Source organism: Pseudophryne corroboree, chromosome 1 (genome assembly GCF_028390025.1).
Source record: "Pseudophryne corroboree isolate aPseCor3 chromosome 1, aPseCor3.hap2, whole genome shotgun sequence".
NCBI lineage: Eukaryota > Metazoa > Chordata > Amphibia > Anura > Myobatrachidae > Pseudophryne > Pseudophryne corroboree.
The window spans coordinates 948,858,712-948,882,904 of record NC_086444.1 but is presented as its reverse complement, the minus strand read 5'-3'; the positions used below and the strand labels follow the sequence as shown (position 1 = coordinate 948,882,904).

Below are 24,193 nucleotides of genomic sequence, written 5' to 3'. Positions count from 1 at the left end.
AAGCTGCGGGTCGGGGCTCTACATCAGGAAGATTTGGAACTCTTGGTAATCCCAGAAATGCCCCATGATCTGGTTCTTGGAATGCCTTGGCTGAAAAGTCATAACCCCCACATCGACTGGAAGTCGTCACAAATTCTGTCCTGGAGTTCCTTTTGTCACACTAATTGTCTTACTCCTGTTTGTCCGCTCCGTGTTACCTCCAAAACGGATGAAGAGCACATTCCGGAGGCATATCAAGGGTACAAGGACGTATTTTCGGAACAAGCTGCTGACCTGTTACCACCTCACAGGCCTTGGGACTGCCCTATTGACCTTGTCCCAGGGAAGACGCCACCTCGTGGTCGCACATATCCTCTGTCTCTTCCCGAGACTCAAGCCATGTCGGAGTATATTAAGTCCAATATGCTCAAGGGATTCATTCGCCCCTCTTCCTCCCCTGCTGGTGCAGGCTTCTTTTTCGTGAAGAAAAAGGACGGGGGGTTGAGACCATGCATCGACTACCGCGGCCTAAACGACATTACTATTAAGAATAAATACCCCTTGCCACTAATCACAGAGTTATTTGATAGGGTTCGTGGTGCCCGCATTTTTTCAAAACTCGACTTGAGAGGAGCTTATAATCTTATACGCATCCGAGAGGGGGATGAATGGAAGACTGCCTTTAATACCCGAGATGGGCATTACGAATACTTGGTGATGCCGTTTGGTCTTAGTAATGCTCCCGCGGTTTTCCAGGGATTCGTCAACGAAATCTTTCGTGATATGCTGTATCAGAGCGTTGTGGTATATCTGGACGACATACTGATTTTTTCCAAGAATCTTGTCGAACACAGGACTCAAGTCAAAGAGGTGCTACACCGTTTACAAGAGAATCATCTCTACGCCAAGCTTTCCAAATGTACCTTTGAAGTAACATCTATTCCGTTCCTCGGTTATGTCATCTCGGGGACGGAGCTTCGCATGGATCCGGAAAAGTTGTCGGCCATTCGTGATTGGACTCAGCCTCTTTCCCTGAAAGCAATACAAAGGTTCCTGGGCTTTGCGAACTACTACAGGAAATTCATTAAAGGTTTCTCCACCATTGTTGCACCCATTACTGCCCTGACGAGAAAGGGTTCTAATCCTAGTTTGTGGCCTCCGGAAGCCATTGTAGCTTTTTCTCGCTTAAAGTTAGCTTTCACGACGGCTCCAGTTCTCCAACAACCAAATTTCGAGGAACCCTTCTTCTTAGAAGTTGATGCATCTTCAGTCGGGGTGGGGGCTGTCCTCTCCCAGCATTCCTCTGATAAGAAATTACATCCGTGTGGCTTCCACTCTCGTAAATTCTCTCCAGCCGAACGAAATTACTCTATTGGAGACCAGGAACTCTTGGCAATCAAATCTGCCTTGGAAGAATGGAGATATCTTCTAGAAGGGGCTAAACATGTGTTTACCATCTACACGGATCACAAGAATTTACTGTACATCAAATCCGCACAATGTTTGAATCCTCGCCAGGCGAGATGGGCACTTTTCTTTTCCCGATTCTCGTTCATTATCAAGTACCGTGCCGGGACTCTCAATATTAAAGCAGATGCGCTTTCCCGTTCACAGGTTCCCACAGACGAGGATGAACCTCCGGAGCGGGGTTTAATTCTGAATCCAGTTTCTGTCTCTGCTGCTTTAACTACTCCAGCTCCTCCTCCTGGAAGAATGTCCGTACCAGCTAGATTCCGCCCAGGAATACTACTGTGGGTCCATAACTCCAAGTTTTCCGGTCATCCCGGCGCTCAGAAGATGTACAAGTTTCTGCAAAGGTCTTACTGGTGGAACACCATGAGGAAGGATGTACAAGATTGCGTTAATTCGTGTCCCCAATGTACACAACATAAATCTCCTCGTCTGCCTCCTGCAGGGTTACTTCGTCCTCTGCCTATCCCTGTGAGACCCTGGACTCACATTTCCATGGACTTCATCACTGACTTGCCCTGTTCCAAGGGTTGCAACACCGTTTGGGTTATCGTTGACCGTTTTTCGAAGATGGCACACTTTGTGCCCTTGACTGGTCTTCCGACAGCACCGAAACTGGCTCTATTGTTTATCCGAGAACATTTTCGTTTGCATGGGTTGCCACAAGAGATTGTTTCTGACCGTGGAGTACAGTTCACCGCCAGGTTTTGGAAAGCCCTTTGTTCAACTCTACACATTAAACTTAAGTTTTCGTCGGCTTATCATCCCCAAACAAATGGACAAACGGAACGAGTCAATCAAGATCTAGAGACTTTTCTTCGGTTGTATCTCTCTCCTTCACAGGACAACTGGGTGGAGTTGTTGCCTTGGGCGGAGTTTGCCCATAACCATTTGTTTCATTCTTCCACTGGGGAATCACCATTTTTCGTCAACTACGGGTTCCATCCCCGTGTTCCGGAATTTCCAAGCCTTCCGATAATAGAGGTTCCTGCTGTAGCGTCCACTCTACGACACTTTGGACAAATTTGGAGAAAGGTTCATGCTAATCTTAAGCAGGTTTCTGTTCGGTACAAGTTCTTTGCAGATAAGAAACGGCAAGCCGCACCTCAATATAAAGTTGGGGACAGGGTATGGCTGTCCACACGGAATCTCCGGTTGAAGGTGCCCACCATGAAATTCGCTCCAAGGTTCATCGGTCCTTACCCTGTGCTACAAGTCTTAAATCCTGTGGTCTGTAAACTGGGTTTGCCTGCCCATCTTCGCATACCTAACGCCTTCCATGTTTCTCTACTCCGTCCCCTCATACTGAATCGATTCCACTCAGCACTCCCAAGGCCAACGTCCATAGTGGCAGAAGCTGGAGCGGAGTTTGAAATCAAAGCTATTCTGGACTCTCGTTATCTTCATAAAAAATTACAGTACTTGGTGGACTGGAAGGGTTATGGACCTGAGGAGAGAAGTTGGATTGGGGCTACTGAAGTAACGGCTCCTCGTCTGATTCGGATCTTCCACTCCAGACATCCGACTAAGCCCGGGAAGTGTCCAGGGGCCACTCCTGGAGGAGGGGGTACTGTCACGAACCTCGGGCAGCGGCGACCGCGCTTGTCCCTGCGGGTGGCCTGGTCTGCCCGGCGCCTCTCTTCCCCTGTCAGTCTCCGGCTTCAGCGGCGGGTCGGCGCTGCTCTCCGGCGGCTTCCCGGAAGCAAGGGCGCCGCCATCACAAGCGAGGGCAAGGAGGCGGAGCAGGTCTGACGTCACCTGCCTGCTCCGCCAATCAGGCTAGGGCGGGGAATTTAAAATCAGATACCAGGCAGAGATCCGATGCCTGAGTATCTTCGTTTCTCCTGTGGAAGCTATGATCCAGAGCTCCCTCGTCCCTGCAAGCATCCTGTGCTTCCAAGCATCCTGTCCCTGCAAGCATCCTGTGCTTCCAAGCATCCTGCCCCTGCAAGCATCCTGTGCTTCCAAGCATCCTGTGCCTACAAGCAACCTGTGCTTCCAAGCATCCTGTGCCTACAAGCACCTCCGTGCCTCCAGTTACCTCCGTGTCTCCAAGCACCTCGTGCCTCCAAGCACCTCCGTGCCTCCAAGCACCTCCGTGCCTCCAAGCACCTCCGTGCCGCCAAGCACCTCGTGCCTCCAAGCACCTCGTGCCTCCAAGCACCTCCGTGCCTCCAGTTACCTCCGTGTCTCCAAGCACCTCGTGCCTCCAAGCACCTCCGTGCCTCCAAGCACCTCCGTGCCTCCAAGCACCTCCGTGCCTCCAAGCACCTCGTGCCTCCAAGCACCTCGTGCCTCCAAGCACCTCCGCGCCTCAAAGCACCTCCGTGCCTCCAGTTACCTCCGTGTCTCCAAGCACCTCGTGCCTCCAAGCACCTCCGTGCCTCCAAGCACCTCCGTGTCTCCAAGCACCTCGTGCCTCCAAGCACCTCGTCCCTCCAAACACCTCGGTGTCTCCAAACACCTCCGTGCCTCCAAGCACCTCCGTGCCTCCAAACACCTCCGTGCCTCCAAGGGTCTCCCAGCACTCCCTGTACTCCCAGTACCTCAGTGCCTCCAATACCACAGTGTCTCCAATATCTCAGTACCCCAGCCTTCATTATTTCTACAAGTCTTGTCTTACAGGAGACCTACAAGAATTCCTCTGGGCCTCCCGCCTGCCGTCTTAGTTCTGCATGAGGAAGACCTACATCCGGCCATCTCTACTACGACCCAGTGGCGGTTCCTCTTCCCGGTCATCGGAAGAAGCCCCGAGTCCACAACACTCCCAAACCAGGTCAGTGATACCGAGGCTGGTTATGCTTTGGAGGGGGGACCCCACGCAATTTTTCTTTTCCGGGTTTTTCACATTCCATTTAAAAAAAAAATAATAATAATAATAATCTTTTAAAAAATATATAAATAATACTTGTGCCTCCAAAAAAGACAAACCAAGTACCTAATCCCTTCTAATATAAATAGATATGCTATTACCCCAAAAAAAACATGTTTTAAATTTTTTTTATTAGATTCCGCCTGCAAAGTGTGGCGGATTGAAAATGACGAATTTACTGTTTAAAAGCACTGTTGTCGAATTTACAAACTTCAATTGAATATACTTTTGTTGAATTGCCGCATTTGTACCATTGCAGAAAAGTCGAATTTGTCAAATGTCGAATTTTAAAAAGTCGAATTTTGAAAGGATGCAAGAATAGGCCCCGCCCCCTTCTTCACATCAGCCGTCCCCTTCTACCCCTGTACCTTGCTCTCTCCTGTCTGTGCTCTCTCCCGTCTGTAGGACTAGGCCCCGCCCCCTTCTTACCCTCCAGTGACTGCTCTCTCCTGACAAGTGGACCAGGCCTGCCCCCTACACACTGCTGGTGTCTTCATTGTTACTTGGTCTGGAGCTCCGTTGGGGAGAGAACTCACGTGAGCTCATTAAGAATGAGGAACTGGGATGTTTTAATTTTATTGTGAGTAGTGTAGTGTGGTGATGTAGTATGTTGTATGGGGGGTATAGTGTAACTATGAAGTGCAGCATATGGGAGGGCTATAGCATAGTGATGTAGTGTGGCATATGGGGGGTGGTAGCGCATAGGCGTGCGTACAGGGGGTGCCTGGTGCGCACAGGCACTCCCTAATGTCCAGCACCGCTGCATGCCACGCTTGCTGTGGCACAGTGATCGCTGAGTGTGTGATCGGTGGAGCCTAGCCTGTAGCTCATTTCCGTACCTCCCACCACCGCTGCGCCCGCCCCCCCTCTGCCTGCTGCTAATACTATGCTGAGTGCATTCGTCGGCGGCCTCACTGGGGGGACTGGTGTCACCTTGTAATGTGACGTGGTGATGTCCGCCTATGCTCTCCTCCCGCCCACCCGTGCTTTCCTCCCGCTGCGGTCTCTCAGTCCTAGTTTGCCGCGGCTGCCACACCACTGGCAGTGTTCCTCTAGGGGGGACTGGGAGCCGCCGGCAGACACATTCTGCTGAGACTTACTTGTCAGTGCGGGTTCCGGATGGCAGGCGGCGGGTGGGAGGGCAGACGGGGAGCAGGTGTCACAAGGAGTGTGTGGGTAACTAATTCACAATACTTCCGCTCAACGTGGCACTGCTGGTCCTTCATCTCCCATGTCTCTTCACCAGGTGGCGGGCGGCCCGGAAATTAAGTGATGTGTTGTGCAGCAGTCAGTGTGAAGTGACTGTGAGTAACACTGATGGTGCTGATGATGCTGCTGCAGAATCGGGAAGCAATTAATTCATAAATATAATGTACTCTATCAGTGTATTATACATACATAAACATGTACATACGTGTATTTGTGTATACATGTATATACATGAGTGTGTGCATATATATATATATATACAGCCAGTTCCCAGGAACAAAAGTCCTCCCCCGCTTCCGCTAAGTCCACAGCATGACGCTGGGGCTCCACTGGTGGAGCCAGGTGCGGTGGGGGCCCGTCTCAAGTGCTTCAGCAATCAGTGGGCTTGCTCACAGGTGGATCCCTGGATTCTACAAGTAGTGTCTCAGGGATTCAAGCTGGAATTCGAGACGTCTCCCCCTCGCCGTTTCCTAAAATCTGCCTTGCCAACATCTCCCTTGGACAGGGAGGCTGTGATAGAGGCAAATTCACAAGCTGTATTTGCAGCAGGTGATAGTCAAGGTACCCCTCTTTCAACAAGGAAGGGGTTACTATTCCACAATGTTTGTGGTACCAAAACCGGACGGTTCGGTGAGACCCATTTTAAATTTTAAATCTTTGAACACGTATATAAGACGGTTCAAGTTCAAGATGGAATCGCTCAGGGCAGTTATCTCAAGCCTGGAGGAAGGGGATTACATGGTATCACTGGACATCAAGGATGCTTACCTGCATGTCCCCATTTACTCTCCTCACCAGGAGTACCTCAGATTTGTGGTACAGGACTGTCATTACCAATTCCAGACGCTGCCGTTTGGTCTGTCCACGGCACCGAGGGTGTTTACCAAGGTAATGGCCGAGATGATGATACTCCTGCGAAAAAAGGGAGTTATAATTATCCCGTACTTGGACGATCTCCTGATAAAGGCGAGGTCCAAGGAACAGTTGTTGATCGGAGTAGCACTTGCTCGGCAGGTGCTACAACAGCACGGCTGGATCCTGAATATTCCAAAGTCGCAGCTGGTTCCTGCAACACGTCTATTGTTCCTGGGGATGGTTCTGGACACAGAACAGAAAAGGGTGTTTCTCCCGGAGGAGAAGGACAAGGAGTTGTCATCGCTAGTCAGAGACCTCCTAAGACCAAAACAGGTGTCGGTGCACCACTGCACGCGAGTCCTGGGAAAGATGGTAGCTTCTTACGAAGCAATTCCGTTCGGAAGGTTCCATGCACGGATCTTTCAGTGGGATCTGTTGGACAAGTGGTCCGGATCGCATCTTCAGATGCATCAGAGGATAACCCTGTCTGCAAGGACCAGGGTGTCTCTACTGTGGTGGCTGCAGAGTGCTCATCTTCTGGAGGGCCGCAGATTCGGCATACAGGACTGGGTCCTGGTAACCACGGACGCCAGCCTTCGAGGCTGGGGAGCAGTCACACAGGGAAGAAATTTCCAGGGACTATGGTCAAGCCAGGAAATGTCCCTACACATAAATATTCTGGAACTAAGAGCTATTTACAATGCCCTAAGTCAGGCAAGACCCCTGCTTCAAAGTCAGCCAGTACTGATTCAGTCAGACAACATCACGGCGGTCGCCCATGTAAACCGACAAGGCGGCACGAGAAGCAGGATGGCGATGGCAGAAGCCACGAAGATTCTCCGATGGGCGGAAAATCACGTGTTAGCACTGTCGGCAGTGTTTATTCCGGGAGTGGACAACTGGGAAGCAGACTTCCTCAGCAGATACGACCTCCACCCGGGAGAGTGGGGACTTCATCCAGAAGTCTTCCGGCTGATTACAAACCGATGGGAATGGCCACAGGTGGACATGATGGCGTCCCGCCTCAACAAAAAGCTAGAAAACTATTGCGCCAGGTCAAGGGACCCTCAGGCGATAGCGTTGGACGCTCTAGTGACACCGTGGGTGTACCGGTCGGTTTATGTGTTTCCTCCTCTTCCTCTCATACCAAGGGTGCTGAGGATAATAAGAAGGAGAAGAGTAAGAACTATACTCATTATTCCAGATTGGCCAAGAAGAGCTTGGTACCCAGAACTTCAAGAAATGATCTCGGAGGACCCATGGCCTCTACCGCTCAGACAAGACCTGCTGCAGCAGGGGCCTTGTCTGTTCCAAGACTTACCGCGGCTGTGTTTGACGGCATGGCTGTTGAACACCGGATCCTGAAGGAAAAGGGCATTCCGGAGGAAGTCATTCCTACGCTGATCAAAGCCAGGAAGGACGTGACCGCAAAACATTATCACCACATATGGCGAAAATATGTTGCTTGGTGTGAGGACAGGAAGGCCCCAACGGAGGAATTTCAACTGGGTCGATTCCTGCACTTCCTACAGTCAGGGGTGAATATGGGCCTCAAATTGGGGTCCATTAAGGTCCAGATTTCGGCTCTGTCGATTTTCTTCCAAAAAGAACTGGCTTCCCTGCCAGAAGTTCAGACTTTTATTAAAGGAGTGCTGCATATTCAGCCTCCTTTTGTGCCTCCAGTGGCACCTTGGGATCTCAACGTGGTGTTGGATTTCCTTAAATCACATTGGTTTGAGCCACTTAAAACCGTGGCGTTAAAATATCTCACGTCGAAAGTGGTCATGCTATTGGCCCTGGCTTCGGCCAGGCGTGTGTCAGAGTTGGCGGCTTTGTCATGTAAAAGCCCTTATGTGATTTTCCATATGGATAGGGCGGAATTGAGGACTCATCCCCAATTTCTGCCTAAGGTGGTTTCAGCGTTTCATTTGAACCAACCTATTGTGGTGCCTGCGGCTACTCGGAACTTGGAGGATTCCAAGTTGCTGGATGTAGTCAGGGCCCTGAAAATTTATGTTTCCAGAATGGCTGGAGTCAGGAAAACTGACTCGCTGTTTATCCTCTACGCACCAAACAAGATGGGTGCTCCTGCTTCAAAGCAGACTATTGCTCGCTGGATATGTAGCACAATTCAGCTTGCACATTCTGCAGCGGGACTGCCGCATTCTAGATCAGTAAAAGCCCATTCCACGAGGAAGGTGGGCTCTTCTTGGGCGGCTGCCCGAGGGGTCTCTGCTTTACAACTTTGCCGAGCTGCTACTTGGTCGGGGTCAAACACATTTGCAAGATTTTACAAGTTTGACACCCTGGCTGAGGAGGACCTGGAGTTCGCTCATTCGGTGCTGCAGAGTCATCCGCACTCTCCCTCCCGTTTGGGAGCTTTGATATAATCCCCATGGTCCTTACGGAGTCCCAGCATCCACTTAGGACGTCAGAGAAAATAAGATTTTACTCACCGGTAAATCTATTTCTCGTAGTCCGTAGTGGATGCTGGGCGCCCATCCCAAGTACTTGTACATAGTTATTGTTAACAAAAGGGTTATTGTTGAGAGCCATCTGTGCAGAGGCTCCGTTGTTGTCATACTGTTAACTGGGTATAATATCACGAGTTGTACGGTGTGATTGGTGTGGCTGGTATGAGTCTTACCCGGGATTCAAAATCCTTCCTTAGTGTCAGCTCTTCCGGGCACAGTATCCTAACTGAGGTCTGGAGGAGGGTCATAGGGGGAGGAGCCAGTGCACACCAGGTAGTCCTAAAGCTCTCTTTAGTTGTGCCAAGTCTCCTGCGGAGCCGCTATTCCCCATGGTCCTTACGGAGTCCCAGCATCCACTACGGACTACGAGAAATAGATTTACCGGTGAGTAAAATCTTATTATATATATATATATATATATATATGTAGCGGATAGGTTCGGCACTCTGTGGGGAATGTGACGTGATACTTGCTGCGGTGCCCTCTGTGATCTATGGCAAGATCCCAATATGTGCAGAAGTCAGCGGCACTCAGCAGTCGGAATAAAGCAGTGAAGATTCTTTATTTAGGTCCTACGCCGTTTCGGGGGTTCACCCCCGTCTTCAGGGACAAGTCATATACAAGTGGTACCATACAGACAAGCATCTTTATACCCTCCCAAACAAGCACTCATTGACGGAATCATACTCACCTGACCTGGCGTCTGCAGCTGCAGCTCATTCACTGTGCGGCTTCCGGGTCGCGGAGAGGTGACGTCAGACTGTAGTGTCGAGCGAGGAGTCTATCGCGAGAACGCGAGTCCCGTTGCCAGGTAACACCAAGCTCTAGACGTCATTGATGACGCTTACCTCTACTGGTCCTCGCCAATCACAGGACTCAGTCTGTCTGCAGACGCCCCGGGCAGGGATTACTACTCCGGCATTTATCGTTGCTAGGCAACCCCTAAACAGGAAGAAAAAAGTTATTTAAAAAAAACACTGTGTGAGACACAATACGATCTATAACAATACCCAGCTAGAAATCCTCAGGCTATCATCCACAATGGACTATACTCGTGATAAGTACGAGCTAATGAATACATAGCCTAATAGCCATCGTTATGCTAAACCTACACATATAAATATGAAAATATAAACAAAGATGTTAACAAACACTTACAAAACTAAAAAATAAAACAAAATGGACACGTAGGGGGATATCGATCAACCATATGTGTTTACAGCTTATATAAATAGAATGTCAGGCTAATCTCTAATTAAATAAAATTAATAGATCTAACAATGCATACTGTCTTAATAATGCTGCCTGCCTAATAACCGAACATGAATTTATAGAAAACATTGGAGACCTAACGTCTCGTTAAGGCCCCGTGGTGATAAAGTATTGAGGACATAAATCCACCTGCTCTCACGTTGTAAAATACTTTATCACCACGGGGCCTTAACGAGACGTTAGGTCTCCAATGTTTTCTATAAATTCATGTTCGGTTATTAGGCAGGCAGCATTATTAAGACAGTATGCATTGTTAGATCTATTAATTTTATTTAATTAGAGATTAGCCTGACATTCTATTTATATAAGCTGTAAACACATATGGTTGATCGATATCCCCCTACGTGTCCATTTTGTTTTATTTTTTAGTTTTGTAAGTGTTTGTTAACATCTTTGTTTATATTTTCATATTTATATGTGTAGGTTTAGCATAACGATGGCTATTAGGCTATGTATTCATTAGCTCGTACTTATCACGAGTATAGTCCATTGTGGATGATAGCCTGAGGATTTCTAGCTGGGTATTGTTATAGATCGTATTGTGTCTCACACAGTGTTTTTTTTAAATAACTTTTTTCTTCCTGTTTAGGGGTTGCCTAGCAACGATAAATGCCGGAGTAGTAATCCCTGCCCGGGGCGTCTGCAGACAGACTGAGTCCTGTGATTGGCGAGGACCAGTAGAGGTAAGCGTCATCAATGACGTCTAGAGCTTGGTGTTACCTGGCAACGGGACTCGCGTTCTCGCGATAGACTCCTCGCTCGACACTACAGTCTGACGTCACCTCTCCGCGACCCGGAAGCCGCACAGTGAATGAGCTGCAGCTGCAGACGCCAGGTCAGGTGAGTATGATTCCGTCAATGAGTGCTTGTTTGGGAGGGTATAAAGATGCTTGTCTGTATGGTACCACTTGTATATGACTTGTCCCTGAAGACGGGGGTGAACCCCCGAAACGGCGTAGGACCTAAATAAAGAATCTTCACTGCTTTATTCCGACTGCTGAGTGCCGCTGACTTCTGCATATATATATATATATATATATGACTTGGGGTTTGTTTTATTAGATAGAGCATGTCCCTGTGAAGTGCCTTTTGGGGTTGTGGTTTTTCAGAAAGTTACAGGTTTTTTTTAATTAAGAGAAATATGCCCCATTATAGAGATCGGGCATTTCAATTTGTTGCGCCTGCGCAGTGGCCGCCAGCAGGGGGTTTACTAGAGTGCCTTCTCTTGAGAGCCGCAATATGGCCGCCTTCTCCCCGGTTATTCTGTAAATAGGAAAATAACCTCACAGGTTCACATAGGGCAGAGTTGCCACTACTAGTGCAGGGCTGTAACTTACAGTACTAAGGAAAAGCCATATACTAAAGCGGCACGGTGACCTCACCCCTCTCAGAGACACCAGGGCGCAGCACACTGGTACACACACCTGTTAGCTCAGGGCAGCACTATAGGACCCTCCTGTAATGCTGTGCTGGCGGCGTGTAGTGATCAGGGCACTGGGAGACTGGCTGGCTGGTCTCCGTCTCTGCTGCCTATAGAACTTCCACCTCTGTTATATATCAGGGCTGCTCTCCTGTTGTTATGATTCCAATACTCTGGTCTGGGGATATCTTATAGCAAGGACCTGAGTACTGGAACGTAATGCTTGGAAAGGGAGTGGGAACGGGAATAGCCCCTGGCGCCCTATCTCCGTTGTCTCGCCCGTGCTGTCAGAAATCTCTTGCGAGACTATGGTTGCTTGGGCCCATGGCAGCCGCGTTTGAAGGGCGGATTACGTCTGCCCAACTCCGATGCCCCCTCAGGTCTTAATGGGAGACAAAGAGAAATCCGAGACAGGGTGATAACAAGGGGCCCTCTACTAAACAACAAAGCCAGGGGCTCAAAACTAACTTTAAACTAGAGTATGTGCGGAAAACCGCCAGGGAAAAGGACAACCAAAATATCCACTTGTCCACTCTTCTACCCGGCACCGGCGAGTTCCGGAGAGGAGTGTGGGAGCGTAAACCTCCGCAAATGCACCAACACAGAATACAAAATAAAGCGGCCTAGGCCGCAGCACGCGGCAGAGCCGCCACTCACGAAAACCACACGAGATCCTCTAGCGACTGTTGCGGGTAAATGAGGACTGGAAAAATCCTTGGGAAGAGATGACAACACTAAGATTCAGGAACTCTGAGGACAGGAATGACCGGACACAGCAGAACTGGAACAGACGTCAGCAAACCAAAGCAGCATGCAGGAAGCTATTACCGGCGTCTGTGTGAAGCACTGAGAAGGTATTTAGCAGGGAGTCCTTCAATCAGAAGTTCAGAGCCTGATTAGCACAATGCCGTGCAGCTGCCTTGCTGCACGACCAGAAGACAAGTGTGTGTGTGTAGTTCACTTGATTGACCCTGCAAGGGGAGCGCAGTCCGTCCGTGGCGTCCCCGTTGCTAGGGTCCAGGCGGCTCAGCGCGCCCGGCGTCCTACCGTTGCTAGGGAGCCGGCGGCTAGCACGCTCGGCGTCCCTAGTTGCTAGGCGCCGGGCCGCGAGGACATCGCGGACCACGGCGCCTAACACCTGTGTGTTCTCTTCCTCTCCTACCTCACACTGGAACTGGCCGCCCAGAGAACGAGAGGGCAGCGGCTGACATCAGAGAGGGTGCAGCAATCTGTGTGGGCAGAGCCCCTCACAGCAAGGTGTCCTTATGCTGTGCCCCGTGTAATCACTGTGATCCATACAGACTCTCACCCTGGTATGCTCTCTATTATTTATTTTTTTACACTGCGGCATGCTCGAGGGAAGGGATCAGGCACCACCCCACCGCCACTACTCCTCCGCCAGCATCACTGCCGAGCCGGTCAGTGTTCCGGCGGCAATGAGCAGTAGGCAGCCACCAGCAACAACAGTCAGGAAGCTGTTACTCCCGGCAGCAGTAGCGTCAAGCTGCAATTCAGCCAGCGGCACGATGATCCGGGAGACAGTGGCAGCACAGGGAAGCAGTACCCCCTCCAATCGCAGCACCAACTAGGAGACTGAGGCAGCAACCTGCCCCCAGCAGCAGCACCACCCTGATGATAGGTAAGATGCATTTTGGTGTCACAAGAAGGTGGCCGGAGTAGTGGCTGGCTGTGGTCACACCCCGGGGAAAAGTGATAGTGATTTCAGTGTTCCCTTGCGCGGGGATTGGATGTGTAGATGTATGGAGGCTATGTATGTATAGATGTGAGCGGCAGTGTGCGGATGTATGAGAGCGGCAGTGTGCGGATGTATGAGAGCGGCAATGTACGGCTGTATAACTGCGTCGGTGTGCGGCTGTATGAGTGCGATGGTGTGCGGCTGTATGCGTGCGGCGGTGTGCTGCTGTAAGAGTGCGGCAGTGTGCGGCTGTAAGAGTACGGCTGTAAGAGTACGGCTGTAAGAGTACGGCTGTAAGAGTGCGGCTGTAAGAGTGCGGGGTTGTACGGATGTATGAGAGCGGGGTTGTACGGATGTATGAGAGCGGGGTTGTACGGATGTATGAGAGCGGCAGTGTATGGATGTATGAGAGCAACAGTGTACAGTTGTGTGAGAGCGGCAGTGTGCGGATGTATGAGAGTGGCGGTGTACGGATGTATGAGAGCGGCAGTGTATGGATGGCAGCGTTATAGGGAGGGATGTCGGAATGCTGTTATAGGGTTCCTAATACAAAATGCCACGTTGGGCTTGATGGGCAGGTAGTGCGGCAAGCACACCCAAATTGGCATCTGACGTCGCCTGCAGTCCACACTGTTGTGAGGAGTCAGAGTTAATTTTGACTGTGTAGTGTACTCACAGAGGACCTACCGCCCGTCCCCTCCTCGCATCTGAGCAGCAGGTCAGGCTCTTATTTTCTTTTTAATCAGGAGAGGCCGAGTGAACTGTGAGCAGGGGGGCAGAGCTACATGGGACCCAGAGGGGCTGCTGTGCTGTCAGAGAGGGAGAGGAAGAGAGAGATGAAGCTACTGCAGATCCCCAGCTGATTGTGAGGTGCCGGGTTGAAGGGTGATGTGATCACCCTTCTCCCTCGCTGCCGCTGGGGACCGCATCTAGGCTTCCTCCATCGAGGGCATGCGGCGCAGCAGTGGGCAGCGTGTAATGAGTTTGTCTGACTCATTATACTGCTGCCTGTTGTGGACACCTCCGTCCGTACGGACTGGTGTACATGCCCAGCACAGAGGTGACAGTGTTGGTGGAAGTGCTGCCCAGTTCTGACCCTGCAGGCCTCCCTGATCTGACTGCGGCCGCTGCTACTGCTGCGGCCCGAAACCCCTGCCGGTCCCCTCCATAGACTTCTGCCTGTCCAGCGCTGAGGTACTAGGGGTATCCCAGCTGCGGGAAGGGTATGTATCTGGCTTTCTCTCCGGCAGGGGAAGGTGACAGCGGCGGAGGAAGTGTTGCCCACCTCAGACACTGCAGGCCTCCCCGATCCAGCTGCGGCCACAGCTGATGCTGCCAGAAGCCCCTGCTGGTCTCCTTTGTTGACTGCCGCATGGCCAGTGCTGAAGTACTGGGGGTAGGCCAGCTACGGGAAGAGTGTCTCTGCCTCGGGCTCTCTCTCTCTCTGTCAGGGGAAGGAAGGGCTGATTCTCTGGCACAACAGGGAGGGCTAGGCTGCAGGAACACAGCACTGGAAGAAACAGGAGGCCGAACTCATGACCAAAAAGTGAGCAGTGCAGTGATCAGCCCCCTAGTCTTTCCCTCTCTCTGGGTGCAGAGCTGTATTCTACAGAGAGAGCTGGGATGGGAAGAAGGGGAACGGCACCTGACACACACATACACGCGCGGCACCTGACACACACATACACGCGCAACACCTGACACACACACATACACGTGCGGCACCTGACACACACACACACGTAGCATCAGACACAATAAAATAAACATGCAGCACCTGACCCACACATACACGCGCAACACCTGACACACACACATACACGTGCGGCACCTGACACACACACACGTAGCATCAGACACAATAAAATAAACATGCAGCACCTGACCCACACATACACGCGCAACACCTGACACACACACACATATACACGTGCAGCACCTGACACACACACGTACCATCAGACACAATAAAATAAACATGCAGCACCTGACACATGCATATACACGCAGCACCTGACACATGCATATACACGCAGCACCTGACACATGCATATACACGCAGCACCTGACACATGCATATACACGCAGCACCTGACACATGCATATACACGCAGCACCTGACACATACATATACACGCACACCATCAGACACACACATACACACGCAGTGCCTTACTCACACACACATAGACACGTGCAGCACCTGAGGCATACACATGTACACGCGCAGCACCTGACGCACACTCATGTACACGCGCAGCACCTGACGCACACTCATGTACACACGCAGCACCTGACGCACACTCATGTACACGCGCAGCACCTAATGCACACTCATGTACACGCGCAGCACCTGACGCACACTCATGTACACGCGCATCACCTGACACAGACATACGTATTCATGCACAGCACCAGACATACACTTGTACACACGCGGAGCACCTGATACTCACACACATATACACCCGCAACACCTGACACACACACACACACACACACGTGCGGCAGCTGACGCATACACACGCACCATCAGACACACTCATATATACACGCAGCACCTGACACACACATACACACAGGAGCTGACACACACATACACAGGCAGCACCTGACACACACACACATATACACGCGCAGCACCTGACACCACGCACTCACACGTACAAGCAATGCATTTCACGCCTACCTCCAGCCTCAGTTACAGGCTGCTGCCGCCTACCCCCCTCCCTGCATCAGCTGCAAAGGCAGCAAAATATTTTGACCAAAGTCTAAAGGCCCGTACACATTAAACGATGTCGCTCTGTGAGCTACATCGTCTAATGTTTCCCCTCCCGGGCCGGCCGGCGGCCGACTGTACACACTGAGCGATATGACCGCTCATATCGCACAGTGACGTCACGCCCCCGCCAGCCCTGCATGAAGGTCGTGGACGACAGTCCACATCCTTCCTGCATGCCCTACCGACAGCGAAGATTGTTGCCGACCCGCGGGGCCGCGCATCGTTTGTCGCTGGCTGCATACACACTTAACGATAAAATGAGCGACGTCGCTCATTAAATCGTTAAGTGTGTACGGACCTTAAACAATTTGGTTTGGTTAATAAAATAATTTTGCACAGAACAGTGATGTTATACGAACATTTTCATTAAACATTTAAAAAATCAAATGTTTATTCTTACAGTGAAATTTTACATTTCTGAATAAAAAAAATAAATTTAAAAAAAGCGATGAAATTCCATAGACAAAAAACCTTACGTTTCACATGTCCCATTAAGGCTTCTTAGACATGATCGAAATTTCAGAAACCTGCTGTAACTCTTCCACTCAAACTCCAAAAAGCAATGAAATTCCGATCATTAAGGCTGACGCCTTAATGGACGTGTTCCTTGCGCAATACAGATATGGTATGCCATCACAGCCTGTGGGTAAGTGCAGATTCAGCACTCTCACAGAGTGAGATTGCTGTCACTCACACAATGGTGGAGCTGCTAATTCACAGATTTGTGTGCTCATTGGAATACACACATGCAGTCTATGCAACTGAAGGTCTGAGCGGAAGACAAAGCTGCTCAGATGAGGTAAGAGTGTTGTTGATTGGAGGGAGGAGAGCGGTGTGGATGGGGGAACAGAAGTGTGTGGATAGAGGGAACACTAAGCAGCACTAATGGGGGGGACAGAGAAACACAGGGGGTAATTCAGACCGCAGCAGCAGCAGCGATTGCAGTCTGAATTAGTTTGTGAGGTGCGCACGTGCAATGGCCGCACTGCGCGTGCGTACCCCAGGAGCCCAGTGAGATGCTATCACCCTGCCTGATTGATAGGCAGAGGTGGTTGCGGGGAAGGAGGGGGGCGTGCAAACAGCGTTAGAATGCCATTGGCAGGGCATGGTCTGCACAACGGAGGCGTTTCCGGACCACTGGGGGGTGGGCTGTGGCGGTTATCCCCCTGCCAAGAGCGCAGGATCCACTAAATTTACCTTCAGGATGTCAGCTACATGAATAGGGTAAGAGTGGTGTGGATAGGGGGTAGATTAAGCAGCAAGTATGGGAAGGGAGACAGAGCGGTGCAGATGGGGGAAATGGTGCAGATGGGTTGAAAACACTGGCATGGATGGGTAGAAAACTGGTGCAGATGGGAGAGAAGACAGTGTGCCATGTACTGGAGGAGGCAGAGTGACGTTGAAGAAGGAAACACTGAGCAGCACAGAGAGAAGGAAACGGTGGTACAGACAATGCACAGGTGGGGAAAGACATGGTACAGATAAGTTAGTACAGACTAGCACAGATGGGAGAACACAGCAGTAGGGATTGGGGAAGACCGGGCAGCATGGGGGTGTATAGGGGAAGTAAGTGTAGATGCATAGACCGTAGATGGGGTATTATAGTTTAGCAATTAACCAAGATGTTTGAGGGAGCTAAATGTGTATACTAAGTGAGATGGATGTATGGCGTTAGAAGGATGTTGTAACAAGGTGGCTTTGTTGTGTTGACTGAATGGGATGGTTGTGGGCACTGTGTGGGATGGGAGCACCACAAAACTGCTCAGACCTTCAGTTGCATAGACTGCATGTGTGTATTCCAATGAGCACACAAATCTGTGAATTAGCAGCTCCACCATTGTGTGAGTGACAGCAATCTCACTCTGTGAGAGTGCTGAATCTGCACTTACCCACAGGCTGTGATGGCATACCATATCTGTATTGCGCAAGGAACACGTCCATTAAGGCGTCAGCCTTAATGATCGGAATTTCATTGCTTTTTGGAGTTTGAGTGGAAGAGTTACAACCGGTTTCTGAAATTTCGATCATGTCTAAGAAGCCTTAATGGGACATGTGAAACGTAAGGTTTTTTGTCTATGGAATATATATATATACTTACATGATGTACCGTTAAGGCAGCACATGGATGGAAATGTTCAAAGTTGACGTTGGAATCTTGCACAGAACAAATATGTGTTTCCAGGTCATTGTATCTCTTATGATGTATCACTATACAATGGAAACATACATTTAGCACAATTGGTACAGAGAATATTTTTCAGTATTTTAAGGGCACACTAATCATGTTTTCATTTCCTATTTGTAGTTGTTTCACTGTAAAAACAATGGGGATTATTCAGGTTGGATAGCAGAATCTGCAATCCCTTCTTTCGCATGCTGGGGTCCGCCCATCGCAATTTAATTGCAGTAGCAGCAAGTGGGGATGACCCCCTGCCTCAGTAGCGACTGCATGTGATATCATGCAGCTGCCTCAAAAACACTGCTGACCCGCACCCCTTTTCCCTGCGTTGCCCCCGCAACGGTCTGTCGCTGCCCCTGCCCGCCCGGGAAAAGTGATGTGACCTGAATAACTCAAAATATAGAAAGTGTTTTAAAACATTTCTGTAAAGATGCTATTGATGTACAGTATACTATGAAATAGAACCCCAGTGGGTGTCCTAGACAAGTTATGACTGAGGGCATAAATGGTAAAAAAAGACAGAATAATTGCAGAGAGCAGGCAAAGGAAAAACTAGGGGACAACTCAGTCACATGGCAAATTGCTGCTGAAGGGTAGTAACATGCATTCAATTGCAGAATAAGTTTACTAAAGGCATGCCAAGGGTGTGTTAATGGAAAAGTGCGCTATGCAGAGATGTGCGTACACAGTGTTATGTGTATTTAAGATGACTCTCTTGCACTGAGGATAGGGCTTGTGCCAGTGCACACTGATAGTGATGACAGATATGAAAAAAGCATACAGGTAAGAGCAGAGCAGTCACATGGATGCTTAAAACTCTGTAAATGGGTGAGTAGATATGTAGCCATGCTCATCAGGCCTGCAGTTTGCCATATTAATGCCAATCCCGGCACGGCAAGTGTGCCCATGACTAGGACACGCACGTGCGTCTATGTGAATAGGAATACATGGGCAGCGTACTAAGCCACAGCTTGCATTCTAAGTCACACCTGGACCTCAGCGCGTGTCCCAGTGCGGCCAAGCCACAGGCTGGAATAGCATTGCTACATCTGTATCTGCATTTAGGGCCTAATTCAGACCTGATCGCTAGGCTGCATTTTTGTACAGCCTGCAATCAGGTCTAAACTGAGCATGCATATGCATCGCAATGCGCAGGCGTGTCGCACGGGTACAAAGCGGATCGCTGCTCACCGATGGGTTTGTGTGAAGAATCAATTTTCACACGGGCATTCACATGGGGATTGGCAGGAAGAAGCCATTTGTGATTGGCAACTGACCGTTTTCTGGGAGTGTTTGAAAAAATGCAGGCATGTCCATGCGTTTGCAGGGAGGGTTCCTGACATCAATTTCTGTCCCTGGCAGGCTGAAGTGTTCGCAGCGGCTGAGTAAGTCCTGGGCTACTCAGAGACTGCACAAGATCTGTTTGTACAGCTCTGCTACTCATGCGTTCACACACTTGCAAAGCGAAAATACACTCCCCTATGGGCGATGACTATGCGAACGCAGGACTGCAAAAAAAAACCTAGCAAGCAAACAGATCTGAATTAGGCCCTTAGTTCTGTGCATGCTATGCAGAGGCAAATGCAGTCAACTGTTGTGCAAGTTTGCATCGGCCACTAGGTGAGCAGACACTCTTACTGTATGTTTGATCATAGACAAATAACAAAAATATGAATTCTCATTTTCCAAACCTAATTCAACAAAGAAATATGTTAGTTTAAGTTATTTTCAGTTGTGTACATTACCTAGTCGAACGTTGTAACACTTCTTTTCTGGCTTTTTTGTTTTTTTCTTTCCTCCCTTCTGAGGTGGTTTTGACACATGGCTGGTTTCTTGTTCATCATTTTGCTGCCAGTACCCTTTTACCGATTTTAGCCACCTAGAGAATAAAATATTTTTTTGTCAATACAGACTTCTTACATGATTAGAAAAATCTGAATCTTGTGATCACATCACACAGGCCTATTAACTTGTAATTTAATGATTAATTTACATTATATTCTATTTGTAACATGATAAGATGTTGCTGATTCTGCTGTAATCCAAAGCCTAAAAGGTTGTCATGCCCATAAAATCATAAAAATTACCTAATTTCTTCAGTTGTAAAAACTAAAAAAAAACTTTTGCTACCTTGAATAATGACATATGGGGTGGAATTCAAATGTTTGAAAAGTCGGTTGGGTGTCTGTTATTCCCTGTCTATTAGATAGGAAAAAACAGACTCCCAACTGACTTTTCAAACATTTGAATCTCCCCCTTTAGATTAAAATTTTTATTAGAAAAGAAGGGATTCCACTCAAAATCAATATACTAGTGACAGTTTTCACCCATGTGTACTTCGTTCTACCAACGATCGAGATCCCGGCACCCAGCATATCAGCACAGGGATCACGACCGCCGGAATGGCGACAGCGGGGCAATCGCAAAAAAAGCCCCTTGCGGGCTCGTGCACTCACTACGCTGCGGGCAGGGTGTATTTATTCTCCTTCCAGGGGTCCCGTAGACACCCCAAGAGGGAGAATAGTTGTCGGTATGCCGGCTCATGAAATTGGTACATTTTCACAACAGCCGGAACTAGTATGATGTCAATAAAGCAGAATCAAGCAGTGTGCGTGCTAAACAGGAAACTAGGTTGTCCATAACACTTTACACATTAGCTGATTGATATATGGAGGATTGAATTTACAGGACATTATATTGTAAAGTCAATACAGGGAGCAGCAATACAGGAGGTGATATGATATGGGGTAGGATCAATACAGGAGGAGGCTTGCCTAGACATGCAACGGAAAATAGAGAGAGAAAAGTTTTCATCCGCACCAGAAACAAAGTAATTTATTAGAGACTTTTCGGGATTATTGGTCCTTTGTATATTACTACACTGTATTATTCAAATAATTTTGACCAATTCTATAGGTGCTACCCTCCGATTAGACACATGTTACAGAATTTGACAGAAAGAAAAAGAATCGGATTCTATTGGGTGCACTCCGTCCCTTTGAAATTTATTGTTTAAAATACTATTTTATTTTATTTGTTTAAAATTAGATATGAACATACCACCCTTATCTAAGAACCTGTAGAGCTCAACATATAATTATTCTATTCAGCTATATTTCACGCTGAGTAAAGCAAAGTATGAAGTGAATGAAAAGAAAACAACGTGACAAAAATAATAATATAATGAAATAATAAATGTGTGTTAGTGAAAACAATATTAAAATTATTTCAATGACCCGTTCTACCATGTGGATATCATTTATTAGAGACTTCTTCTGATATTGGTACAGGTTGAGTATCCCATATCCAAGTATTCCGAAATACGGAATATTCCGAAATACAGACTTTTTTGAGTGAGACTGAGATAGTGAAATCTTTGTTTTCTGATGGCTCAATGTACACAAACTTTGTTTAATACACAAAGTTATTAAAAATATTGTATTAAATGACCTTTAGGCTGTGTGTATAAGGTGTATATGAAACATAAATGAATTGTGTGAATGTACACACACTTTGTTTAATGCACAAAGTTATAAAAAATATTGTCTAAAGGTCCCATCACCATGATATCTCATTATGGTATGCAATTATTCCAAAATACGGAAAAATCCGATATCCAAAATACCTCTGGTCCCAAGCATTTTGGATAAGGGATACTCAACCTGTATATCATTTTTACTGCAGATACTTAAAAGCCTGAAGCTCAGTATTTACATGCAGAATGTTAGTTGATACATTTGTCTCCACAATGATTTTGATACTTAATGTGTGAAGTAATGTTTCCAGAGGAATGTCTTGTTGTATTAAATTTAACCCTTGTATTATAGCATTATGGGAAAAACAGAATCTTAATTGTGTCCAACAAGATAATACTGTGTTCAATAAGATAATAAAGTGTGTTATTGTAACACAATTTAGAAGATGTCTATTTAAGCCAGGAAGGAACTATATTGTGTCAGCTGTGTGTTTATTTACTTTCAGCTTGCATGCATAAATATCCTCGGCAATACCTTCACATTTATATTACATGTGATTCTACATATGCTTATCTATGTAATATTGGGCATTAAATGTTGCTGCATGAATAAATCAAATATTGCGCTTATGATGTCCTCTTTATACAGAAAGGATTATTAACACACAGTTCTAGGAAACGATCCCCTCTGAGTTTGTTTTGGATCTTTTGCTGGTGTGAGGGATCCACTAAGAGTATCTTTCACACTGTGCTGCACACAAATGGACGGCACAGTCTCCTCTGTATAATCCTCATACTTTGCTGCATGTAATACTGAGTATGCTGCTGACAAGCTTTATGCATGGGAATGTGTGCCAAGTTTACAGCGCACAATCCCCTCTGTGTACATGCAGTTTCTGACTTATATAAAATCACAATAAACCATAAACAGAGCCTTTGAGTTTCTCCCGTATATAACACTAACTGTGTTTATTGACTGTATTAATGTATCTGCTGCTTCGGTATAGGCGGGCGTCCCCACTTTTCCGAGAGTTATTGCAGTATTCATCAATGTTTTATCACAGAGTAACATTCCCAGCCCTTATGACCTTTAATATTCATCATATTGTATTGATATGTTAATAGATCTCTGTGACAATTCCCTGTCATGCCAGGTCCCATCATATATTACATGCTATGTGGTCCCGGAGTCTGTGTATTGATACTACACCCATCTCACTGATGATTTGTCATGGGTGTATCTTGATTGAAAACAAGTCATGCCGGGACCCATTACATATTGCGCACTGGGTGGTCCCGGAACCTGTGTATTCATACCACCCCCGTCTCACTGATGATCTTTTCTAAATTATGATGGGAAGCAAGTTCTACTGACCCTATGTGGTTAATGTATATATAAATATTAAGGTTTTTTAATTCCTGTTTTTTATTCTTTTCTGTATGGTGCATTACGTGGTAAGTTTTATATTGTTATTAATTTTAATGCAAGTGCATACATAGTACATGAACAGGATAATGTATTTAAATATCACATATATACAAATAATAATAAAAATTCCTTTGTGTAATTGCATGATTACATGTTATTTAAAAATATATAATAAGAGGTGAATAAAATGTATAATTGTGTCCAAAACAGTTATAATATAAACAAAAAAAGACCATGTCTGTGTGTTCACACCAAGTGTGTGTACAGTGATAAAGTGCCATGATTAGTGATTGTTCTTACATTAAATTCTACAGAAGAACAAAAAAGAAATATAGTTAAAAAACATATGTGACGTGTGATGACCAGTGTAAAATCGTGTGTGTTAACACCAAGTGTGTATACAGTGATAAAGTGCCACGATTGGTGTTTGTTCTTGCATTAAATTCTAAAGAAGAACAAGGAAGAGATATAGTTAAAGAGCCATATGTGATGTATTATGATGATTGTAAAATCGTATGTACATTAAAAAATAAGCATGAATTCAAAACTGTGCCAAGCAGATCTTTGTCAATTCTAAAAATAAAAAGGGAAGGGAATGTGCTCTCGTCGAGAAACAAATCGTATGAAATTAATAATAAAGATTTTTTTGAAATATCTAATATATGAATTATATTTATTTTCAGTCTCTTAGTTATTATTTATGACCCACATTTAATATAGGTATCCTAACATCCTTATTACATCCTTGTGTGAGATCTACTCTCACTTATTTATCACCCATAACTTGTGAAGTAATTTGTCAAATTATGTCCCATACTTAAGGTTCAAGATCCATTCATGATGTTCTATGTAATGGGTCCCGTATGACACAATATAAGTCCTGATATGATCTTATATGTATCCTAGATATTTTTCACACCTTATGTATGAGACCCATAGTGTAAAGACATTTTAAATGGTCTCAAAATGCTTTAGGTAAACAATAAGTATATGTAGGGTAAGTACAGTATAAATGAGTACTAAAATATATTATTTCTATACAATCCGGACATGCCGTATAGATGAATACTTATAATCAATT

At 47.1% G+C, this 24,193-nt stretch overlaps 1 protein-coding gene across 3 annotated transcripts in view; it reads right to left on the bottom strand.

Moving 5' to 3' along the window:
* DDX60 (DExD/H-box helicase 60) overlaps positions 1 to 24,193 on the bottom strand; it is a 422,428-nt gene that overhangs the window by 224,421 nt on the left and 173,814 nt on the right. For all 3 annotated transcript variants that reach the window (XM_063920417.1, XM_063920418.1, XM_063920419.1), the window contains 2 exons: positions 19,954 to 20,087; positions 18,128 to 18,237 (listed from right to left, as the gene is read on the bottom strand). In XM_063920417.1, the coding sequence (XP_063776487.1) occupies positions 18,128 to 18,237; positions 19,954 to 20,087 (244 nt within the window). The remainder of the gene's footprint in view (positions 1 to 18,127; positions 18,238 to 19,953; positions 20,088 to 24,193) is intronic.